This window comes from Dromiciops gliroides, chromosome 3 (genome assembly GCF_019393635.1).
Source record: "Dromiciops gliroides isolate mDroGli1 chromosome 3, mDroGli1.pri, whole genome shotgun sequence".
Taxonomy (NCBI): Eukaryota; Metazoa; Chordata; class Mammalia; order Microbiotheria; family Microbiotheriidae; genus Dromiciops; species Dromiciops gliroides.
In genome coordinates, this window is record NC_057863.1 from 183,669,117 (window position 1) to 183,695,390 (window position 26,274).

The following is a 26,274-nucleotide window of genomic DNA, read 5'->3' on the forward strand; positions in this document are numbered from 1 at the left end:
GACCCAGCATCAGACACTTACTAGCAGTGTGAGCCTGGTTAGGTCACTTAACCCTGTTTACCTCAATTTCCTAATCTTTAAAATGAGCTGGAGAAGAAAATGGCAAACTGTTCCAGTACCTTTGCCAAGAAAATCTCAAATGGGGTCATGAAGAGTTGGAAAGGACTGGACAACAAAAGGAGAGATGGAGATAGAGAGACACAGAAACAGAGTATTAGCTGTGTGACCCTGGGCAAAGTGATCCTCAGTCCCCAATGAGGTTGTTGTGAGGATCAAAAAAGATCAGGCATGTTAAGCACTTTGCAAGTATTAAAGCTACATAAATTTGAGGGTTTTTTCACGAACAAAGAATGATATGGGCAAAGACACAGAGGTAGATATTAACTTGTCTTACAAGAAATTACTTTGTCCTTAAATAGATAAAGGTATGGACCTCTGTTCCCATTCCAACCACAATAAATTATCTTTACATCTTAAAATGTCAGTCATGGGGGCAGCTAGGTGACAAAATAGATAAAATCCCTGGATTCAGGAGGACCTGAGTTCAAATATGGCCTCAGACACTTGACACTTATTAGCTGTGTGACTCTGGACAAGTCACTTAACCCTCACTGCCCTGCAAAAAAAAAAAAAAAGTCATACACTTGCCCCAAATAACATTTGATCTCTATATTCCTATCTCAATTTACATACTTTTCCCTCCTTAGACTCCATAAGGGTAGTCAAGTTTGTGAACCTTATATAGCACCTTTGTGTAATAATCAGATTTCTGAGGTAAGACTTTGTACACTAGTATAGCACTTTATTTTCTATGGTTGAAGTAAGCATAACTTTCCTATTAGCATATTCCTCTTAAATATTTTGAAGTTTTTCCTCTCTTAAGCCATTATCACATCTTTTATTAGTTTTACTACCTTTTTCTACATTAAAATTGATACTGTTATAGTTGGAAAACATTGAATTCACAAGTGTCTGCTTATCAGGTTACTTTCAAGGGGGGGGCTATCCATTTGTTCCGTCCTTTTTGTTGCCTAATGTTTCTGATTTAGGGCCACATGCTTAACTTCCTTCCTCTAAAAAGATATAACATTCCAAATGAAAGCAGATAGTAAATTTAATATCGTTTTAAAATTCACTGCACCAGCCCTATGCTCGGGGTCCTTCTATAGTTTGTTTTTACCTCAAAAACATCTTTTGTTTCCAACGTCCCCCTACCAACTTATCCTGGAGGTAAAACAATGTCTAGTAACAACATCAGACCTAAAATTTCCCCACCTTGCGGCCGCTCGGCACACCTACTGCTGCTTTTGCCTAACTGTTTCGGTATCCTCTGCTCCCACACTAAAGTTGCCTGGGAGAGAGAGGCATTATCTTTGCCCTGGAGACGTCTCTGAGGGCTGGCGGGTGAAGTCCCAGAATCAGAATTTACCCTCCAGGTACTAAGAGAATTGGAAGGACTTTTGCGTGTAGAGAAATCAGTGCAGAGTAAATGATTATGAAGAAGGGGGTTAGAGAAAAGGCGAGACAGCCCTTTCTATCCGGGAGGACCAGCTGTTAGATTCCAATAACTGGGGCAGATTTTTGGGGGAAGGGATAAGACGGCTCAGACAAATGGACATTCTCTGCATTAGCAGACTTATACTCAACCCCGTTCTTATCTAGGTTTCCGCCACACCCCAACTGTCAGGTCTACTATCTACCCCAGGCAAAATTAGGCCACTAGCCACCAAAGAACAAAGCTGAGTGTTGTCCCCAAAACTTTTTGTGTGCTTTCCGGCTAAAGCAGAATGTCTCCTGAGTACTTCCCCGCCCTATTTCCTGGGAAGACAATATGGTAAAAAGAGAGAGGTGGTGGGGCAGGTTGTTGGAGTTTTGAGCCCCTTCTGTAGTGGGTTAGTAACTCGACAGTTTTCTTTCTTTTTTTCTTTTTCCTTGTCCTTTTTTTTTTCAATTTTTTTTTTAATCTCTTCTCTACACTTTAGGAGCCGGTGCTTTTGAGGCATGGTGATTATCTGTGCGCACAGACTTAACTATCTGGGAGGGAACACTACTGCTTTTTTGAGTGTCTCAAGGGAGGAGAGAAGGCAGTTTCGGAGCAAAGGGAAAGGGGAACAAAAGAATGAAGTGGTACTCCTAGAAGACACAATCTGCTCTCTCCTCCGTCTTTGTCCTTTCACTTCCACCCCTCCACGAACTCACCCTTCCCTTCTCAGTCTTTCGGGTGCACCAGCCCATAAATATACAACACAAATATTCAAACACGTGTGAGTGCACACACACACACCTGGCATCCAGAACGCGTGCACGTCTACCTTCTGTATGTAAACACAGCTTTCTAGCTACCGTGTTGTTAATGTTAATATTTATTTTTTGCGCCTTTGTGCGTTCTCCTCTCCCTCCCCCGTCTCATAACACATACACATACATACACACACTCCTAAGAGGCATCGCTTAGCAAGCTGAAAGCTTGAAAGCAAAAGCCAAGTCTGAGCTGTGCGCTTTCGAAAGTGGGGTACCAGGGGAAGGGGAGGGGAGCGCTGGTGTGCTGGGCGCTCTCGGCTTTGTCCTGTAACCTTCTTTAGCTTTCCGGGAACCCAGCTGCATTTAGGTGCCAGCAGAGGAAGGGACCAGGCTGGGAAGGTCCGAGGTGGGAGGTGGGGGGAGGGCGGAGGAGTGCGGAGAAAGAACTAGGGAGTAAGCGTTAGCCTGGGGAGGGGCAGGCGCCCCCGCGAGCACAGCTGGGAAGCCTGGGGCTCTTAGCCGGAGTGTTAAGTAGTAGAGCGGGTGCCCCGGAGCCCGCCTCTTTTTCCCAGGGTCTCGGGTCGTCCGCTCCTCGCTTTCGCAGCCCCGCGCCGGCGCCGACGCTGCAGCTGCTGTTGCTGCCACTGCTGCTGCTGCTGAGCTTCCCAGAACAATGAGGCCGGTAGCGCGGGAGGCGCAGAGCTAAGCGCAGCCCCCTCCCCGCCTCCCTCGGCACACTCCCTCCCCTCATTCCCAGAGCGAGCACTGCCTAGCTCCAGCGGCCGGAGCCCCCAGCAGTGGCAGCGGAGGCGGCGGCGGTCTAGGCGAAGGGAGAACCGCGGAGGGCGCAGAACCAGCCGCAGCAGCAGCCGAAGCAGGAACGGCGGCCACCTCAGAGGCTGCAGCCCCGGCAGCCTCAGCATGTCTGCCCCACGGCAGCCACCGCGAATCTCGCTTTCGCCCAGACAAACACCCTCCCTGCAGCGAAGGCGGCCCCAGAAGCAGCCGAGGCAGAAGCGGCAGCTCCCCAGCTCCCCCGATCTTTAACGCCCCGAGGGAGCTCCGCTCCTACTCCCGCTCCCGCTGGTGCTCTTAGGTAATCCTTGAGCCTAACCTGATGACCCAGCACCCAAGCCTACTCTCCAGGTTAGCATGGACTTCACTGAAGTGAGACGGTGAAGCATTCATTGCAGGCAGGGTTTGGGGCAGCGGGATGGAAGGGCTGGTTCGATCAGCTGGGGAAGAGAGAAATCTACTTTAACCGTGTGTGTGCTCGCCAATTTGCATCCGGCTCCTGACATTGCATGGATACTATACCTAGCTAGGCATTCTCCTGTACAGCGTGACTCTTGTGAGTGAGTGAGTGAGTGTGTGTGTCTCCTCGTGTGCGCGCACCCGTGAAACTGCTTGGGAATAAAAATGTAGCACACTCTTCCGACTCCAGCTCTTCCTCAGCCGGAGCACTGAGGTATCCAGAGTATTTTGAAGAGGCGTTTGAGAGAGGGTTGGTTAAGAGAGAAAAGTGGCAGGGGCGCGGAGGCGGGCGATGCCTTTCCTTTTGGTACAAGAGTGCCGGTGTGCGGTGAGGACACAGCGCTGAGCTAACCCAGAGAGAAAGAAAGCCTTGTATGTTCCGAATTCTTAGAATGAGTGTGTGTGTGTGTGTGTGTGTGTGTGTGTGTGTGTGTGTGTGTGTGTGTGTGTGTTCAGGAGGGAAGAGGTATCCGCAAGCTCTGGCTTGTAGAACCTGACGCGACACTACAGGGTTGCATCTTTAAAACTATAAAAGGAAGCTCTTTAAAAAAAAAAAATCCTTCGGTTTTTAATAGAAACGGTCGCTCTTGATTGCCCTTTCGTCACCTATTTCCAGCGGCAACGAGACATCAGTTCGGGCATTCAATGCACTCTGAATATTTTACAATTCTCTCCAGCGCTAATGTTGCCAGGTGGAAACACCTCAGAGTCAGAACTGCCCGGGCGTTGATTGTCCTGCAGTGGCACGAACAACGCTACTTTTTATGGAAAGGTTCCCCACCTTTTACAACGTTGGTATTTTGATGCTTGTTAAACTCTCTAGAGTATTGAATGTTCTTTATAATGTGGTATATATGTACGTCTCTTGGTCGGAGGAGTGCAGGAGGACTTAGGGAAGCGAAAATTGCATTTTCAGTAGGACTTGCCTGCTAAAGAGAGCTGAATAGATGTTTAGAGAAGCTGTGCTTTCCAGGAATTTAAATGAGACTTTTTGGAATTGCTTTCCAAGTCTTTCCCACTAGTACCATATTTGTTTTGTCAGGTTGAACTTTGAAAGCTGTTTTATGTTTCGTGGATCACTTTTTTTCTTCTTCAGGAAAACCAATGCTTGGCTAGATTTTTGTGAACTTATCTTTACTGGACAACACTGATGGTTTGTTCTGGAGTAATATATATGTTGTCAAGATCTTTATCTTTTCTGTAATTAGAGCGCTGGTCAAAGTGAAAAATTATCTGTTTTTAAAGCCAGGAATCTATCTGAAGATGCAAAGGAACAGTTTGATAGGCTAATTTATGACACAGTTTGTGTTTTATTCATCTCAAGTATCGAGTGAGCACCTACTATGTACAAGGCAACATTTAATCACATTTTGCACATTTAAGCAAACCAGATGGTTGAGGTTACTCAATATTTTACTTCAGATTGGTGAAATTGTGGTTAGTGGAGGAAACAGTAATATAAACTTGTCTAGTCAAAGGCAAATTTATGACTTTGAGGGCTATAAATCAAAAGATCATTGATATTAGAAATTCAGGGTTAAGGTTTCCTTTAAATAGAACATGTGTCTCGTCTTAAGCCTATGTGTGTTGTGTAAAACTTCCAAAAGATTTTCTCCTCACTCCTTCTTGAGACTCTTGGCCAGTATTTTTATGACCCTGTATGGATATGCTACTAGTGTGCCTTAGAATCACATTGGGAAATAGAAATGGTAGATGGATAGTGGCTAAAATGCAAAGAAAAGCCTCTACGATGATGCAGAACTTGTGGAGGTTTTGTGTGGAAATGTAACTTTTTGTGCTAAAGCACTTTAATAGTCAATCAAGTAGGCACCTTTGAAAGTATAAACAATGCTACATTTTTAAAACTCCTGATACTTTCCAAATATTTTGTGATGAGACTTAGTTTTGAATATGTCACAATTCTTAGTTTCCATTATCCTAATTTCTGTCACTCAATACTAAAAGTTTGAGTCATTTCTGGGAACCTTGAAATAATGTAAGTCCAGTTTGTGTCCCACAAATTAAAAATGATGTTTCATCCCTTGGATAGAGGCCATAAGGTATCAAAAATAAGGTCTTTGGGAACATAGGTATCATGAACTAAGAGTAAAGGAACTGTAATTTTTTAGACTTTGAGAAGTGAAAGCTGGGAAGATATTTAATGCTGGTCCACAAACAGTTTGGGTATTGAGAGCATGGTTATCTTTTCTACTGAGGACAGATTGAGAGGAAAAATGCTACTTTGGGATTATGGAGAATACAAAGAAAAATCTCTGCAGTGGGTTAATGAGTAGAGTCAGAGACTTCTCAACAGACGTTAAGTGCATGCTGTTTACTAGGTACTGAGCTAAATCTTTGATGAAGAGAATGTATTTATTTTCCAAAATTTATTTTTTTACAAAAGTGAATTTTATTATAATTGTAGAAAGTAATAAAAAGTAGACTGGCTTCATACTAACAAGTAGAGGTCTTTGGGGAATCTGCTTTAATGAATAGAAAAGAATGAATGGTTTTTTAATTAGGAGTTTAACTTTATGTAAAACAACAGTTTTCTAAGTAGGCTGAGATGCCTGTTGAAATTTTATACATATAAGCCCTTTCCCAACTAAGTGCAACTCTCATCTCAGTTCATTAACTGTTCCATAACCCCACTGGATTTTTGTTTGAATTCTAGCAATATTGTAAATGGTCAGTGAGTAGTAATAGCTCATAAGGACATTTAAGATTTGCAAAGTGTTTTACAAACGTTATTTTATTTGATTTACACAATAACCCTGTAAATTAGGTGCTATGCTATGCTCCATTTTACAGATGAAGAAACCAGGGATCTGTGCAAGTATCTGTGCTCATATTTGAAAGAGTGTGTGCTATGGGGAGGGGAGATTTGCAATTTTACTGTAGAATTTGGTTAGAGTATTGAGGATACCATTGTAAAAACAGTTTTGTTTGGGAAATCCTGTATGGAGTAGCTACATTTGTTGGACAACAACAATAACCTTAATAACATATTTCAGTACATATCTGTAACTAGACACAATCTTGGGGCAAGTTTACTGGGGGAGGCAGGAGGGAAGTGATATGAATGGACACAATAGTGACAGAATGTAGTTGGCTGTGGAAGGCCAGTTCAAGGAACTAGTATACTCAAGGATTTCAAGAAGATAGTTCAAGGGTGAAGTTCATTTTGGCCTTTTTTATTTGTGGTTCCGTTTATGTAGCATTTTGAAGCTTACAGAGTGTTTTTCTCAAAATAATCCTATGAGGTAGAGAGCACAAATATTATCCCCATTTTACATATAAGGAAACTGAGGCCCAAAGAGGCTAAGTGTCTTATCCTAGTTACGTACCTAGCACTGTTCCTACTTTTTCAAGCCATCACTTATCCTCTGGCCTCACTTTCTTCTCTTCCAAATATCTGCCCTTTAACACTATTCAATTTACACCATTGGTGAGTAATAGAATTATAAGTTCATAGGTTTAGAGCTGGAAGGGTCTTTAAAGGTCATATAGTAACCTTCTTGTTTTATAGATGAGGAAACAGGTTCAGTGGTTAAGTGATTTGCCTATTTTGCTATTCATCTCTTTCTCAACCCTGGATTGCATCTAACCTTCTTCCTTAGCTCCTGTTTCACTGGAATCAAGCAGTGCTGGGGTAAGTCACACAAACATATTGACTGAATTCACTACTTAAAAAAAAAAAAATTCTGTCCCAACTGGGTCTCTACTGCTGCATGCTGATCTTTTTACCTTTCCTTGGTGGTCAATTCTACTGAACTCCCCATAGCAGTCTTTCCAAATTTTTAATCTCCTCTCCTCATTATCTTCTTTCTCTCCTTTTCTTTCTTCTTCTCTCTTCCCTTTTCCCCACCCACTACTACGTCCTACTCCCTCTCAGAAGACCTTGCCTCATATTTATTTTATTTTTTGAGGCAATCAGGGTTAAGGGACTTGCCCAGGGTTACACAGCTGGTAAGTATCTGAGACCAGAGTTGAACTCAGATTCTTTGGACTCAAGGGCTAGTACTATATGCAGTGCACCACCCAGCTGTCCCTGCCTCATATTTTATTGAAAAATCAAAAAGCCCTGTATCTTGAAGTCCTTTACTCAACTCCCCAATTTCATGATATAAATTACCTTAGCATTCTCTCTCTGTTTCCAGTCTCTGATGTAGTCCTCCCTGACAATGCTAAGCCCTCTACTTATGCCCTTTATTCTATCTCATCTTTCCTTCTCTGGGAGATTTCCCTTTTACTATCAGTTCTTTTTCCATAATTTTCAACCCCTTTACCTACTGCCTTTTTCACTGCTACTTACAAACACGAGTCACACCTATCATTAAAAAAAAATTTCTATCCTTGAGGGGATGTATCAGCCTATATCTCTACACTTTGACACAGTCAGGGTTTTGGGGTGGTTTTTTTTTTGTTTTTTTGCTTTTTTTGTTTGTTTTAGAAAAAAAATCTGTTTAGACTCATTGGAGCTGTTTACAGATCCAATGACTACAGCTATCATTTATAATACAAATGACTTCCCAGTTTATATTATTGAGTCCACCTCTCTAACCTGAACTCTCTACCTAAATGTCCCAAACATGTGTCAAAGGCAACATATCTAAAGCAGAACACATCTCTCCCTCAAAACCCTTATCTCCTAACTTTTATTGTTCTTTATGGAGGGCACAACCCTATTCTAGTCACCCAGATTTGCGCCCACAAAGTCATCCTTTCCCCTTTATTCTCTGCTCTCTCCCTATCCCTGTGTATCTAATCCCCTCCTAAACGACCCCCTTCCACATTTCTTCCCTCATTCATTCTCCACACACTAGCTAAATCAATGAAAATATACCATAGGTAGGACTGTGACGTTCCTCTTAAGAAGATTTAGTGACTCTCTGTTACCCTTAGGATAAAATACAAAATCCTGTTTCGCCTTCACAATCTCACTCTACCCTATCTTTCTAGGCTAATTATACTTTATTCCTTCTCTTGGGATTATTAATGCACCAGATGATTTGACTTGCTTGTTCTTCCTAAATGATATTTTTTCTCTCACCTCCATGCCTTTGCTCAGGCTATCCCTCTGGAATGCTCTCTCTACTTTCTGACCCTCATCTCACAGATAAAATTCTCAGTTTCCTTCAGGTTAGAGATTCCCCAGTTGGTGGTGGTGCCCCAACACTCATGAGTATTTTGCCTATTTCCTGTATGTAGTTATGTGTAAACATGTTGTATCTCCCTAGTAGAATGTAAATTCCTTCAGGACACAAGCACTGTTTCATTTTTGTCTTTATAGTTCCATCATTTAGCAGAGTGCCTGTGACATATAGTACTCAACAATAGCTAACATATAGTGCTTTAGGTTTGTAAAGCATTCTCCATATAGTATTCATTTGATTCTCATATCTACTCTGTGAATTAGGTTTGTATTATTCCCATTTTATAAGTAAGGCTCCTAAGACTGAAAGAGGTTAGCTGATTTAGCCAAGGTCCCAAAGCTAGGGTATAAGGCAGAATTTAAACCCAGATATTTCTGACTCTAAGCACAGCATTATGATACTTTTCTCATTGATTGACTTCAATTATAGGTTGTTTTTTTTTCCAAAAGTGTAGGAAGATTCATCTTTCTAGGATTTTTTGAAATAAGAATTACCACTGACTCTTACCAGAGGCAATGTATATGTATATCTCATACATTTAGGTTTCTCCTAAAATGACTACATAAGAAGCATTAACCTCATCTCTAGGATTATGCAACTCTTCTTTTAGCAAATAAACAAATGAAGCACATAGGCACCAAAAACTTTGAAACATTTGTCCTCCGGGAGACTCTTAATTAATTCACAGATTTGGGGCTTCATTAAAATTCTTAATACTTTAGAGTAAAAATATCTTATGCATGATAATAGGAAGATTTTTTTTTAATCCAGCTCTGCTTTGAGAGTGTGGCAGTGTTGGAAAGGATATTTTCATATTTTTTAATCTGTTATAAGCACTTACAGTTTGAGCTGGTTAAATTAAATTGGAGGATAGCAAATTTACTGCAACATCCAGAAGAAGAGTAAAGCTTTTAAATATAGAGGTGCCATCACTTGAAAGGGATGAGAAATGGTCTTCAAGCCCAAAACCAAAGCAAAATAAAACAACTGAATCACAAAATTGCCCCAAGACAGGTTCTCTCAGAGGATGATATGGAACCTGGAATTTGTACTATTTGCATCTGACCTGTACTTCTTAGAGATCATCTAGTCTAACCCTGTTACTGAACAAATGGAGACCCAGAGAATCCAAGTTGGTACAGGGAGATGGGTGAGTGTATCAGTGAAGGATACTAAGGATAACAAAAGGCCCTTAAAAATAAAAGCTGTTTGAAGTATGGGGAAAATCAGTGGAGTGGAGGGGCACCTGCCCCTGGGAGTATGGTACCATTATAAGAGATGATGGAAAGAAATAAAACACTATTTAACTCTAATTTTGCTTCTGTTTTCTCTCATAAGGAGAATGATGTTTGGTCTAAGAAGGACAGAACAAAGATGCTTAAGAGGAAATTGAAATGAGTTAGGAAGTAGCAGTAAGTACCTAGCTGCCCTTATTGAGTGCAAGTCACTAGGTATCTAGGGCACAGAAAGAACTAAAATTATGTCATTGTTAGCAGTCTGTGAGCTTTGAAAAGGAATAGAGAGTGGGAGAGATGTCTGCATGGCTGGAGGAGGGAAGATTTTTGTCTCAGTTCTAAGAGAGTGCAGCAGATAGGGTTTAGGGCCTAGTGTCAAGAAGACTTGGGTTCAAATCTGTCCTCAGTCACAACTACCTGTGTGATTTAGGACAAGTCACTTAACCTCTGCCTCAGTTTCCTCAACTGCAAAATGAGGAGGGGGTGATAATAGTATCTACCTCCCAGGATTGTTGTAAGAATCAAATGAGATAATCTTGGTAAAAAACAATAAGCACAATCCCTGGCTCATAACAGGTGTTTATATATAAGTGCTTATTCCCTTTGTTTCCCTTCCCTTCCCCCAATTGTCAAAACAAAACAAAACAAAACAAAACAAGGTTGGTGGGTTCTGTATTCTAGACTATAGGTCAGTTGACTTCTAGTTTTGAAAAAATTCTAGAATTCATTTCTAAAGAGATGGTTTATGAGCATTTAGGAAGGGAAGCAGTGATCACCAAGGGCCAGAATAGCTTCATCAATAACAGGTCATAAAAGCCTAGCCTCATTTTTAAAAAACAAAATAACTAGACTGGTAGATGAGAGAAATTCAGTAGATGTAGTATATCTAATTTTTAGCTAAACTTTTATCAAAATGCCTTATAGACAAGGTGGAGAAAAGCAAACTACATGTTGATAACAGGTAGATTTAGAGCTGGTTGAATGACTCTTAAAAGTAGTCCTTAATGTCAACATGAAAGGAGGTCTATTGTAGTGACCCAATGGTAGTAAACTTTTCTTTTAAATCAGTGACTCAGATGGTCGTATTCTTAATTAAATTTGCAAAAAAGCAGAAGCTGAGCAGGATAGCAGACACATTGGATGACTGAGTTAGCGTCCAGGCTCAGAGACTGGACCACGTCTAATAATATGAAACCTAAAAGGAAGAACTTTTAAAAAAAACCAACTTCACAAGTATAAAATATAAAAGTTGTAGGTAGGCAATCTCTAAGTTAAAGATCTGGAGATTTTAATGAACCTCAAGCTTCAAACTTATCATTGATGTCACATGGAAGCCATAAAAGTTAATGCTTTTCTTGGCTGCATTGGGAGACTTGGTATTTAGAAAAGGGGTTACAAACTGTCTCACTATACTTGGCCCTGACAAGACTACATCTGCAGCATTGTGTCCATTTCTGGGAGCCAAATTTAGAAGGGAAATTGATGTGGAGGGTCACCAGGATATTGAAGGAAATGGAGACCAGACAATACAAGACCTGATTAAAGGCATTAGATATATTTATCCTGCGGAAGAAAAGCTGTGGTGAGGGTAAGGGAGGTGTGATTACTGTCTTCAAATTTTTGAAAGGCCATCACATGACAGAAGAACTAAGGGTATTCTGTTTGTTCCTATTAGGCACAAACTAGGAACAAAAGAAAAATAAAGGGAAATTGAAGAGAGCCTTATTTATGTTTGACCTAAGGGAAGACTTACTATTAGAGCTGCCTTTTCAAGTGGTGCAATCCTCTACAATGGAAGATTTCAAGTAGAGTCTGGATTAGGGGATCTTAACCTCTTTTATGTCCTGGGTCCCTATGTAAGTCTGGTTAAACCTGTGGCCTCTTCACCAAATAACATTTTCAAATGCATAAAATTAAATATATGTCACAAAGAAAACTAATTATGTTGAAATAGTTATCAAAATTTAAAACCGATTTCAAGTTCATGTACCCCAAGGTAAGACACTCTGGTCTAAGTGAATACTTTTTGGGGAAGTTGTCAAGTATAGGTTAGTAAAAGAAATTCTGTCTGCACAAAATATTTCATAATCCTCTACTGACATTTATTACAGCCTATCTTTGCTATCTTTTTGGACCTCTTGGGGGAGAGGTCATGGACTGAATCATCAGATGAACTACAATGTCTTCCCATTGCTCAAAATATTAGAGAATGTTTGTCATTCTTGAGTGACACACTGCCTAATGAATGAAGAAAAGCTTTTATTCTCTTTAGAACAGGCACTATGAATCTATTAACATGAGTGCTTCAATTAGGTAGAATCTCTTAGGATCTTGGAGTTTTTATTCTCCCCATATCACTTTCCTATATCATTCACCACCACTATGTTATTTTGGTTGCTTTGAGGATTGGAATGTGAGTTGAGTGTTGGCCTAAAGTCTGGAAAATAGCCCTACTCTGTGTGTGTGTTTTTGTTTTCTGAAATGTCCTTGGCCTCCCATTTCCCTTATTCTGTTCACTCACAAACACCACAACTTCCCCCATACCCAAACTTATCTTTGATTCCCTGGTTGCCCCCAAATTCACCTAAACCAGAAAAACCAGTCAAAAGGTTCTTTGGTTCTCTGGAAGAGTTTATGGGTTAAAAGGAAAGGACATAAATAATATTTAATACAAATGATATGTCAGCTGCATACCAGTGATCTTTTATTGTTGTAGTTTAATAGTTTCAGTCACGTCTGATTATTTTTTACGTCAGTTGGGGTTTTCTTGGTAAAGATACCTGAGTGGTTTGTCATCTGCTTCTCCAGCTAATTTTGCAAATGGAGAAACCAAGGCAAAAGGGGTTAAGTGACTTGTCCAAGGTCTCACAGCTAGTAAGTGTCTGAGGTCAGATTTGAACTCAGGAAGAGGAGTCTTCTTGACTTTAGGCCTAGCACTCTATGCAGTTGGTGCCACCTAGCTGCTAGTGACAATACAATATGTTTTAGCTCACTCACATTCCAGCATTTATTAAATACTATCATTTCACTTCAAAAGTTCAAAGGTCTGAAATGTTAGTATCTATGAATTGTCTCACTACCCTAAAGCAGAAAATAAAAATATTATGCCAATCAAAAGACATTCATATTTCTGTATCTCCTAGATGTATTCTGTTCTTTCATCCCATGATGTCTTTTTTAGATGTCATAGTGCATAGATTGTTGGACTTGGAATAAGAAAGAAAAGAGTTGTAATCCTGCCTTAGATACTATTTATTCTGTGTGAAAACACAGAGGGTCACACTTGTGATGCTTTGTCTGCCTCAATTTCCTCACCTGTATAATGGGAATAATCCTATGCACCTGGTTCACAGGTTTCTTGTTAATATCAAATGAGATAAATCATATGTAAAGCCCTTTGAATACTTTAAAGGGCTCTACAAATGCTTTCATCATCATCTGCATCATCACTATTATTATCACTACAATCCACTGACTATTTTATATCTGCCCCACAGATTTAATAGTGGAAGATTATCATAGTTCTATGATTATTAGACAACAAGCTCCCTGCGCTCGAGGGAATGCTTCCTAAAGGAAGGCCTTTGTTTTTGTTTTGTTTTTTACCTATATGTCCTTTGAATTTACCAGTGTCTTGCACATAACACAAACCTAATAAATATTTGGTTCTTTGAATTTATTTCTTGTTGGGGAGAGGAGGATGTGATAAAGAGAATACTAAAGTAAAATTCAGTTAGAAAGCCTGAATTTCTAGTCCCACCTGTCACTCTAATTGATTATGTGAATCCACTTAACTTCCTTGGGCCTCAGTTTACTGCAGAATAAAAGGGTTGGACTAAATGATCTCTAAGGTTTTTTTCTAGTCCTATAATTTCGTGAACTGATAATTACATTTTTGACAGTGTCAGTAAAGGGCAATTATGCTGACTAAAGAATTACTAAACTTTGAGTAATAATCTACCAAGTTCTTTATAACACTGACAGAAATCTCTCGTGCAGTAATTTCAGTAACTAAGAGAATAGATGAAGTAAATGGCTACTCTCCTGTAAGGAGTTTGAGGGAAAGGAAACATGTTTTATTCATTGTTGCATCCCCCTTTAGTACCTCATACAAAGTCTGGTACATTGTGGGTGCTCTGTAAATATTTTATATAATTCATTCAACAAGCATTTATTAAGGTCACACTATATGCCAAGCTATGGGAATAAAAAGGCAGAAATAAAATCAGTCCTTGACCTCAAGGAGAATTAATATCTTCCTGAGAAAAACTACTTGTACACAGATAACTAAATACAAAATGTATCTAAAATAATTATTATTTTTTAAAATTTGGGTGGCAGAAGCCTTGTACAGGATCAGCAATTTTGAGTTAGAAGGGCCTTTGGAGCTCACTGATTCCAGCTCGATCTTAGTACAGATGAGGAAACTGGGATCCTGAAGGTTAAATGCCTTTCCCCAAATCATAGCCAGGAAGAACCCAAGACTAAATTTGAACCTAGGTGACTAGATGAATGCAAAGAATAGTGACTGGAAGGAAATGGTCTATAGTGTAGTGCTCTAGGGATCTGTCCTTGGTGCTAATGTTAGAAGTAAGTGAGAACACGATGGGGAGTGAGAGGAAAGTAATAGTCATAATCTTATCATCATTCATTATTTCTTTTTTGCTTACAAAGTACTTTGCTTTATAAAAAGGTCTTTCCTTTATGATGTAGATTGTGCAACTTTATTGCTTCAGTTATACAGATGAATAACAATAACCAAGAGGTTTAGCAATTTGCTTCACTGACTTGAGCAGTCCCCTCCATTATACCACAGCTACCTCTCAGTATAGTAAACCAAATAACGGGGACCTGAAAATCCCAGTGAATTTCATAGTGTTCAAGTAATCACAACTAGCCTGAAATGATTAGTTTAGTACAGTATAGGAACATAACAAGGACCCAGCAAATGAAATTTTCAAGTGAAAATTTAAGATGAAATTCAGGAAAGTATTCCTGATGGTTTGAGCTATGGGACTGGTGAAGAGCCTAGTTAGCTGCTGGAATTGTGGTCCCTTGGGGCATTTAGAAATATATTGGAAAAAACAGGCAGAAATATGCTATAGAGGAAAAAATCCTATAATGCTGTGATTACCAAAGGCCCTGCTTTCAGAAGTTTATAATTCACACACTGGGCTGCTAAAGTGCTTCAGCCTGAGAGGAAATGTGTTATTAAATTTAAGACAATTGGTTTTCCACATTCAAATTATACAAATTTATCAAATGGAAGTTTTCACAATTTGGTAATTGTTGTGGTTTCTAAAATGACTTAGCTTTTAAATTAAATTTGGGAAAGGGTAAATGTCTTAGATAATTCAATAGCTTTTATTATTTAGAGGTAAGTCTGAAAAGTACCTTTGGTGTATACACAGTGACTACTATTCTGATACATAAGCATTTTACCACGTATTAAAACCTGCATTTATACAATTGATAACGTCTGAGGGAGAAAAAAACACTCCATTCTTATCAACACCCATTACATATGTCTGTAGATAAAGAGATACTGAAGTAAATATCAGTCAGAAAGCTTGAAATTCTAGTCCCTCCTGTCACTCTTTAATTGATGAACCCAGTTAACTTCCCTAGATCTCAGTTTACTGAAGAATAAGAGGGTTGGACTAAATGATCTCTAAGTTTTTTTCTAGTCCTATAATTTTGTGAATTGATAATTACATTTTGATTGTGTCTGAAAAGGGCAATACACATGTATTTGTGTATGTTATAAAATGTGCTGTAAAATACAATTTAAAAAATCTGGAATGGGGGAGCTCTTGCAAAAGAAAATATACTTAATATAGCACAAGTACCATTAATATTATATAACATTTTGTTAAACAAATAGCATTTAATGTTAATTGTATAATGTATTGAATGTTAATGTCCTGATTGCCAAAAGTTCCTATATTATGTGTCTATGTGTGTGTATGGATGTGTATATATATGTTGACATATATTTTCAATACATAAGAGACTTAAGGTTTTCATATACAAGAGATAGCAGTGATACAATGAAAACAACATTTGATTTGGAATCAGGGGACTAGAGACCCAGTCCTGGTTGACCCAGTTGGCAAGTCACTTTACTTTTCTGGGTCTCTGTTTCATCATCTATAAACTGAAAGGGTGATATTAGATAATCTCTATGGTTAAGTCCCACTCCAGTGATTGTATTTTACTGTTTATTTATGAAGTTCAAGATAAACTCATTTAATTGAGTGACTTCTATTGGCTTCTTTTAAAATTTTTATTTTTTATTATGAACTTAAACTCCAAAAATGGGATAGACAAAATATGACTCCCTATTATGTTTACTTTAAAAAAAGTATATAATAAATTCAAGATGTTATCTTTAAAGATAAGTTATCTTCAAACATGTTTGTCTGTATTTACTTCTAAACTACTTTTATTTCTCTCTCTTGTGTTTTATTGACTTAACTAGTTAAGATTTAGAAGATAAGTTGCTTTTAGTTCAGTTGTACAAATATTTATTATCTATTATGGGTAATATAAGATCTCCAGGGGAAGTGAATGAATAAGGAATATGCTGTGGCATAGACTGTGTCAAAGTTACTTAGCCTGGGTCCATTGACCAAAGGGTCTGTGAACTTTGATTTGGGGGGGAAATTTACATTTTTATTTTCATTAACTTCTAAGATTTAGCACTTTCAATTATGAGTTTTTAAAAAAAATTATCTTGAGAAAGGGTCAATAGGTTTCACTAGACTGCCAAAAGAATCTTATGACAGAAGGTTAAGAACCTCTGGCCTAATTGAAATTTATGCAATGCTAGTTAACCATATGGACTTTGTAATTTAGAGGCAACTAACAGGAAGGAGCAGTGGGGTCAGAATGTGGAAAGGTTTCAAAGCCAAAACTTTGCTTATTAAATATCTACTAAATATAGATAAATGTCTACTTATACATAGAGTAGGGGAGGGAAGGGTAACACTCCTCCTATCTTTTCTCTCCATAAGACTTCATGTAACACTTATTTTGCAACTAATGTTTTGTAATATGGAGACAACGTATTTAAAGACCAGTCGTCTTTCAGGGCTGTGAGGAGAGTCCTCTGGTACCATATAAATGTGAATCTGGTAGAGGACTGGCCTGAGAGGAAGAAAGTCCTAGGCTCAGTCTTACTTCTCTCTGTGTTATCCTGGACAAGTTACTTAGCACTTACTTCAGTTTTTCAGGTGTCTAAGACTAGAAGTAAACAGATGAATTGCAGATGGGTTTCTATGGAGGGAGTTTTCACTGTTCTAATGGATGGAATCTGAACTCAAAGTCACATAATATGTTGTATTATAGTATTTTGTATAGTATAGTTATGTTATAGTTTTCATTATATCTCCCCTTGTCCCACTAGGTGAACACAAAGAGCTGGGACACTCCAATTTTGTATTGCCTTCATGGCTAAGGAGTATACAAAAGAAATATAAGACAATGTTGCAGCTCTCTAGGAGACCATGGCCCCCCAAAAAAGTAAAAACAAAACAGAACAAACAAACAAAAACCCTTCTGAGCCCTGTTATTCCATTTTGCAATGAATCTAGCAGCATAATTTCACTGCTGTATGGATGAGACCTTGACAGCAAGGTTTGGGAGGTGGGATTGGGTGGGAAAGAAATGGAAATAGTTTTCAGCAAAAATCTCTATTTATATCTACCCACTCCTCATCAACTGCTCCCCAGCCTCCTTTTTTTTTCCAAAGAGAGGAGAAATGATTGCATTAAGAATGGAAAAGGAGGGGCAGCTAGGTGGTGCAGCGGATAAGGCACCAGCCTTGGATTCAGGAGGACCTGAGTTCAAACTCAGCCTCAGACACTTACTAGCTGTTTGACCCTGGGCAAGTCACTTAACCCCCATTGCCCTACCAAAAAAAAAAAAACCCACCAAAAAAAAAAAAAGAATGAAAAAGGAAAAGGAAGCATGGTAGAGAAAAGCAAAGTGGATGGTGAGACACTAGCTGAAAGAGGGAATGTCATTTAAATCCTTATACTTCAGTTTTCTGGACTATAAAAGTAAGAATTTAATGGGATCGATATTTCTCAAATTGTGTTCCATTTAATATGAATAAGTGTTCTGTAAGAAAATTTGGTGATGTTAATATTTTTTTCATCCTAAATATCCTATTATGTATTAAAATACTATCTGTAGCAAGTTTTGTGTGTGAAAATTTTGGTTTATTCTATTTTATTCAAAAATTTCTATGATTCTTCTTTTTTTCTTTCACAGGGGGGTATTATATTTTTTTCAGTCCACCCTCAACCCCACACCATCACCACAGCTATATTGGGTTCTGCCAATATATTTCAAGACTCAGAATATTCAATATCTAAAATTAATGACAAATAAATAATAAAGGGCCTTAGGTATAAGAAGACTATAAAGGTAGGGGAGAAGGGAGCAGGTTATGAAGAGCTGTGAGTGCCAAATGGAAGATTTTATATTTGATCCTAAACAACAGATTTTATAAGTAGGGGGGATGGAATGGTCAGACTGATATTTTAGAAATATTTCTTTGGTAACTGATTTCAGAATGGATTCAAGTCGGTGAAAGAATTGAGGCTTGGAGAATTGGAAAGCTATTTCAGTAGTCCAGGTGAAAACTAAGGAGGACCTGAAAGAGGTTCATTGCTGTGTGCATGAAAAGAAGGGGGCATATGCAAGAGCAATTGTGAGGGTAGAAACAGGAAGCTTTGGAAATGGATTAGATACACTGGGAGAGTGAGGTTATCTTTAACAGTCTTTTCAACTCTAACATTCTATAGTTCAGTGGAAGGACCAAAAAAAAAAGGGGGGGGAGGGTGCTGATTGTTGGAGAGTGGAATTAAAATCTTCAAAGAAGTTAAGTTTCATCTCACCTTGTTTCTGTTTTTCATTTTGTAGTTGTAAGAAGTACAGTTTTAGAAATAAAGCATTGGTATAATAGGGGTTATTACAGGAATTAGCATCCATTGAAATATTTTAAAGTGAAGTCAAGAAGTACACATTGGGTGAAATTGATTAATTTTAGTAATTTACCTCTTTGATATTCTTCATGGTCACTGGGCTTGCTGCACACGTGAAGGATATTATTAAAAGAACAAAGGTGTAAAAGATAGGAGTCATGTGAATAAAGGGAAAACTATGTAGTTCTGAGGGAACTTCAGCCAGTCTATATAGCCTTTACTTTTATAATGGTATAGAACTAATTTATATTTCTTATAGATTTTTTCTTTGTTACCTAGAGTAGTTTAATTTAAAGAAATCAATTTAATTTCATAAATAACCCTAAGAGAAATGAAAAGATTTCATAATGGACTGAAGAAGATGCATTACTAATGATGATCTGAATTAGATAAAGGATATTATAAAAGGCATGTATGACTGGAAGAGGAGAATGGCCAGTGAGTTACATATGTAGAATGAGACACCCTATGTATAGCTTGAGACCACTTTTAAATATAAAATATTTACAGAATGAAGCAACCTCCATTGCATTGAAGAGATCCTTTATAGAAAATAATGGGGGGGATGTGGACACAAATTTCAGATGAAAAGGGATATATGTTTGCATTATGGTAGATGAAATAATATGCAGTGATAAAAATCCTGCATCCACTAAAATATAAAAAATCATAACCTTCCCTTTATAGCAAGAACATTGATTCAGAAATAGTGGGCTTAAATCCTGAATCTGCTGTTTATCATGATCTGGGAGTAACCTCTCAGGACCTCAGTTTCTTCATCATTAAAATAAGATATTTAACATAATTTTTAGGTACAAATCTTAGTTACATATGTCTGAGACCCACTTTTACTGTCTATAACCATGAAAAAGAATGCAAATTTCTCATAACCTCAGATAGTAGTTTTGAATATATATGTATTTAATATCTCTTTTGATTCAAGTGGTAGTTTCATCTCCACAATATTTAAGTCATATATTTTACCTGACTGTTCCATTTCTTTCTGAGAAACTCACCATGCTATCAGGGGTGAAGATAACACAGTGCTTTCAATTTCTATTTGTTTTAATAAGATAGTTGATGGGCTAACCACAAACATGTGTTGTCCATTCATGGAGTGAAAGAAATTATATTTTAACTTTGGTCTGAGTAGGAGAAATATCATGCCACAGATATAGTATTAGTTCTGTTCATTGGCTATTTCTACTGAATTTTGGCAAAAGGAACACTGTTATGAATTTTGATTGACTAGACCTGTTCATTGTCAACAATTGGATGCTATTCACTCAGAACATGCCATGCCAAATTAACAATGACTTAAATATATAAGAATGTGGATGTTAATCTCTTAGACTTGCATGAGTATTGATATTTGACAAAGTGACAGTAATATTTGGAATTTTTTCTGGTACCAGCCAAACACTAAAAATATGTTTAGTACTTTAATACTTCGGTGAAGAATTGGAGCAAGACTTTGAGTATGATCCTAATAAAACACTTTGTTGTCCAAGGACCAACTCAGATAACAGTTAAAAGGATTTATGGCAGAAGGCTGGCTACTAAGTGATTGATTTATGTCCATGACAACTAACAAATCAGATTTTTAAAAAAATAGGTATGCTCCAAATGTTAGCCTATACTTTGAAGTTCCTGGAGGCAGTCTGTTGTAGTAGAAAGAGTACTAGAGGGGCAGCTAGATGGTGCAGTGGATAGAGCACCGGCCCTGGAGTCAGGAGTACCTGAGTTCAAATCCAGCCTCAGACACCTAACACTTACTAGCTGTGTGACCCTGGGCAAGTCACTTAACCCCAATTGCCTCACTAAAAAAAAAAAAGTACTAGATTTAGATTTAGGATCTGACTTCACATTCTGTTCTGACACTTGCTAGTTGTTGAACCCCTTAGTTTCTTTGTCTGTAAAAGGAGAAATACTTTTACTAGTAGTACTAATGGCACAAGACAATTAATTGTGAGATTCTAATGAAATACTGTATAGATAAATCACTTTGTAACCTTGAAAGCACTTAACAGAGTGTCCCTATTTTAAGCTACTAAAGCTTAAAACTACACTAAGATTTTTTGAACACTTTTTATGAATGACATTTATAATGGTTATAAGTGAAGATGATGATGGTAGTTTTCATAGATCTGCCATGTATTAGTTATATATTAGCAAGAAGCACATTATTTTTTTACTGATCAGTGGCACAGGGAAACACATGGCAATATCATTTAAATAGTCTATGTATGTCACTAGTTAAATACAACTGTTTTTGGATAGAGACTAATATTATTAATAAATACTCTGAAACATATGTGATTTTAATCTATGTTAATATTTTCCACTGTCAGATTGCAATCCCTCCAGGTGTTAGTCAAACCATGTTATGAATTTCAGTAGCCATAAAATTAATTATGTAGTAACTGGCCTTTTGGTGATGATCCTCAAGATTAACCTGTGAGGTAGGGCAGACCCAAAATGCTATAGCCCCCATTTTTACAGCTGAGATTCAGAGAAATAAAGAAATTTACCCAAGAGCACATAGCCAATACAGTGGAGTTGCATTTGAGTATGAATAGAGTGGTGGTGAAGAGTGGGAGTAAGCTGGGTTCTAAAGTCATTTCAAAGGTCTACTTAAAATTAACCCTCTCTTCTGCAATGTGGATAGGCTTTTGCGTGTTAGAATAGTGTTAGTAAAGGAAGTTGGCAAGCTCAGTCAGTAACTTGATAAGAATTGCCTTTAAGAGGTGGGTTTTAAAGTTTCTCACTCCTGTATTCTCCTTTCCCCTTTTATCTTCTCCCCTTGCAAGACTGAATTCCACACTAAATATTTTTGGTTTGCGTGTATTTAAGATATATTTAGGACCTCACCTAATTTATGCATGTATGTATAGATAATAGTATACATAAGGGTGCAATACATATATATGTGCATGCATATATACATGTGCATATCTCTCTAAAATGTAAATAATATATAAATATATGTGCATATATACATATTTTTATAAAATCGATCACATTCCACAACACATTTATCACTGTTGAAAATTTTGCATATTCATTGCTGTTGCAAGTTGTTGAGAGGCAGAGTAGCTTTGGTAGCTTACTGAATATTTTTGACTGCTTTGAATTCCCTCACCCCCCAGCGAACTGCTGCAGGAGGTTTCTGAGACATCACTTCAAAAGGAATTGATTCAGTGCTGAAGAATGCCACTACATTTATTTGTGATGTCTGTTCACTCTGATGAAAAAGGGATAGCCATTTAAAAATGTTTCAGTTAAATAAGACCAAAAATTGGAACTAACTCAACCTCTCTCCTAGAAAACAGACAGCCATTTGTGGGAGTCTGAATTGTCACGCCTTGTAATCAGTTCAGACATTAGGCATTAGAACTAAGAAACCAAGCTAAATGTTTTATTTCAGTGTGTGAGCTGGGAATGTTGTACCTCCAATTCTGAAGGTGACTTTTAAAGCAATGCAGAATTACACAGGGCCCATATGAATACAAAAGGATTTTTGTTGTTGTTTTTAATCGTTTACATTTTGAAAAGGGCAATTTGTTCCCCTTGCAGTCACCAAATTATAGTCTGTAGTTACTAACTATATTCTACACTCTTAAAAATTAGAGAGCTTGGATTGTTGAACACATCAAGTAATGTAACTGCCTATACATTGGGCACTTTACAATCATATTCAGTAGCTGCTGTGTGATGTATCAGATAATTAACTATTTGAAGTAGGACTCCAAAAACTGATTTCACAGTAATATGAAAAGCTTAAATTACTTGATGACTGGGGCTGTTTAATTTTTGTCTCTATCTACAAGGCTTACCATAATGCCTGGCTCACAATTTACACACAGCTATATTTGCCAAGTGTAACTGATGTCACTGCTTCCACAGGACCTATGGACATACATGAAAATCAAACCTTTGTACTTAATAGTCAGGGCAGCTAGGTGGTACAGTGGGTAGAGCTCCAGGCCTGAAGTTAGGAAGACAAAGAATCAGCTACAGTTGAAAAATGACTGAACAACATTTATAGTCACCAGTATTACTGAGTCACATATCCTCAAAACTGGAAGGAGCAGGGGCAGCTAGGTGGTGCAATGGATAGAGCACCGACCCTGGAGTCAGGAGTACCTGAGTTCAAATCTGGCCTCAGACACTTAACACTTAGTAGCTTTGTGACCCTGGGCAAGTCACTTAACCCTAATTAACTCATTAAAACAAAACAAAACAAAACAAAACAAAACAAAACAAAACAGAACAGAACAAAAAAAAACTGGAAGGAGCCATAGAAGCCCACAGAGGCCATTTAGTCTAGCCTTTACCTCAACAAGGATCCCCCTTATCCCCCCAAAGTGTTCATTCAACCTCTACATAAAGACTTCTTGTTGTTATTGAATCACATGTGACTCTTCATGACCCCCATTTGGGTTTTTCTTGGCAGAGATACTGAAGTGTTTGGCCATTTCCTCCCACAGCTCTTTTTGCAGTTGAGGAAACTGAGGCACGGGGTTAAGTGAGTTGCCCAGGGTCACTCAGTCTGAGACTGGATTTGAACTCAAGAAAATGAGTCTTCCTAACTCCAGGTCCAATACTTTATCCACTGCACCAGCATAGGCAAGCAAATGCTACAAGTTAGGGTGTAATTTATTATTCTTGATTGTCTAATTGTCTAAGAAATTGATGGAGATAATGTTAATGATGCAGATTAAATTGTGTGAATATTTTCTTCTTTTCTAAGGAAATTTTCTTGACATCAAATCTAAATATGCCTTTCTATAACTTATACTTGTTGCTACCTGTTTCTGCCCTCCAGGGTCAAGAACAAATGTAATCCCTCTTCTTCATGGCAGGTCTCCAGATGTTTGAAGAAAATATTGTGTCAGCTTCTTGCCTCCAGGCTAAATATACTCAGGTCCTTTAAACCATATTAAAAAGTTTGCAGAATGCCATTGCAGGTAGATTCCCAAGAGGATCTTTCCCTCCTACTCAGGACCGGGTTGAGTACTTGTGCCAGAGGTTTAGGATTTGTTGCCTTTGGTTTGAAACAATAAATCTGTTCCTTTATCAGAAAAGTGTCATTTAAATAAATCTGATATTTGACTAGGTTAAAAAGAAGTTGCATCATAGGATTTTAGAGTGAGACTGACTTCTGTAAGAAAGTATCAGGAGTGCAAAAAGTCAGGGTGAGCAGAAATTATCAAGAAGAACTGCATCCTCCCTAGCATGCATGTCTACGAAGATGGTAGTTCCACTGTCATCTGCCAGGCTGGGACCACATCTGGAGTTCAGTGGATAGCGTGCTGCATCTGGAGTCAGGAAGAACCTAGTTCAGATCCTGTGTGAGACATTTAATAGTTGTGGGACCTGATGCAAATCACGCAGTTTGTGGGTCTCAATTAATTCTTCTGTAAAATAGGTATAATGATAGAACCTATTTTCCAGAGTTGTTGTGAAGATAAAATGAGATAATATTTATAAAGTGCTTTGCCAAACTGAAATCACTATGTAAATGCTAGCTATTTTATTTTTTATAATAATAATAATTATTATTATTTTCATCTTGATCGTCATCCCCATATTTTAGAATATAGAGCATCCAAAGAAGGGTGAACAGGATGATGAAAGGCCTTGGGATCATACCCTATTGCTATGTCACATTGTTTGAAGGAAATGGTGATGGTCTTAGAGAAAATAAGATTTAAGAAGGACACGATAACTGTCATATTCATAGAATCATAGTCTAATGTTCTCATTTTACATATAAGGAAATTGAGATGAAGTGACTTGCCCAGGATGGCATTAGTAAGTGGCAGAACTATGATGTGGCAGTCAAGACCCATGACTCCAGTTTATGGGAAAATTTGTCACTCTTTCCATAGCACCACATTGCTATTAGGATTAAATTTGTCTGAACTGATCATAGAGGAAAGAACAATGGGTGGAAGTTAAAAAATAAATGCTGCTGCTTGTTGGATTAGATGGTCTGTAAGTACCTTTCCAACTAATACCTTAATACCCAAACTAATTCTCTATTCTTCCTTCTTCCTTCTTAACCATTTCCTATATGGTGTCCATATGATTGGGAGTGGGAAGATGGCATATCTGGATTAGAAAAAAGTCAAAATTATGTAAAGTATTTTAGGGAAATTTTTTAAAAAATTTTCATTTATGCAAAGTCAAAAGAGAGACATGATCATAAGATGATAGAATTAGTGCTGGAAGGTATTTTGGAGTATATAAGTACCCATAATCTTACAGATGACAAAGGTGAAGGCCACAGGAGTTAGTTAAGTTGACCAAGGTCATAAATCTGAACCTATGGCTTCTAATTCCAAATTCAGAAGTATTTCCACTGAACGATGCTGCCTCCTATTAGTTTTACCCACTTTATATTAGATTTGGATACTTGGTGCTTTAGCACATCAAATCTAGAAACACAGTTGTATCATTATTTTAAGTGTTTGATTTGAAAATCAGTAATGCTAACATTTGTTTGACACTTTTTTAAATTAAAAAAATTGGTTTGACACTTCTGAGTTGCTTATTAAGGTACTTCTTTGGGGAGTAGAGAGAGTAAAATTTATTTCTTTTGCCTCAGTGGAATGAATTAAATAGAAGTTTCAGTGGCCCTTAACAGTGGCTATTTGTAATGGGGGGGGGGTGGAGTATAATTTTTGAAAAAGAGTATATCCAACTTCTTTGACACCAATTTGGAAGAACAACTAATACAGAATTATAGGATTATAGATTTGGAGCTAGCATGGATCTTAGAAGTTATTACATCAAACATGCATGTATATTAAATCTATACACACATCTATGTATACTACAGTTATCCCTTGCACCCCCTCGATCATGGTTTTGATATATGGGTTGGCATAAGAAATTAAATGGGAAGTTTTGTGGAAGCTACAGGTGGCACAGGAAGACCAGCAGATGACACAGAGCCTATGACCAAATGCTTAACTCAAATTTTACAGTAAGGTACTTTAAATACCCCATAAAAGAAAAAGAAAAAAATTGACTTCTTTCCTGGTACAAAGGGAGGGCCAAAAAAATGTTATGCACATTTCCCAGATCGAGGGGGTGCTGTGCCTCTAGCCCCTGCAATGTGGAAGGGATAACTGTATTATCTATACCCACATACATAGATGTGTGTGTGTATATATGTGTGTGTGTGTGTAATGATGTATAATATCATTATCTATATCTATATCTATATCTGTTACATATTACAGATTGCTGCCAATGAGAAGAGAGATATTCAGCAGGAAATGATGGTAAATCCTATCAGTACTTAGCAAGGAAGGAAGACAGAAAGGGAATAAGGAACTAAGAGGACTGTTTCAAGTGAGACTATAACAGTGTTATAGAATCATT

General features: G+C 37.9%; 1 protein-coding gene across 8 annotated transcripts in view; it reads left to right on the forward strand.

Annotated features, from left to right (window-relative positions):
* The first annotated feature begins 2,771 nt into the window (after positions 1-2,771).
* ST6GAL2 (ST6 beta-galactoside alpha-2,6-sialyltransferase 2) overlaps positions 2,772-26,274 on the forward strand; it is a 129,713-nt gene continuing 106,210 nt past the window's right edge. Inside the window, exon 1 of one of the 8 annotated variants that reach the window (XM_043997247.1) lies at positions 2,772-3,387. In XM_043997247.1, the coding sequence (XP_043853182.1) occupies positions 3,359-3,387 (29 nt within the window). In that variant the 5' untranslated portion in view covers positions 2,772-3,358. Of the gene's footprint in view, positions 3,388-3,767; positions 3,868-4,193; positions 4,291-26,274 lie in introns of those variants that run through there. The other 7 variants (XM_043997254.1, XM_043997248.1, XM_043997251.1 and 4 more) reach the window with 7 other exon arrangements.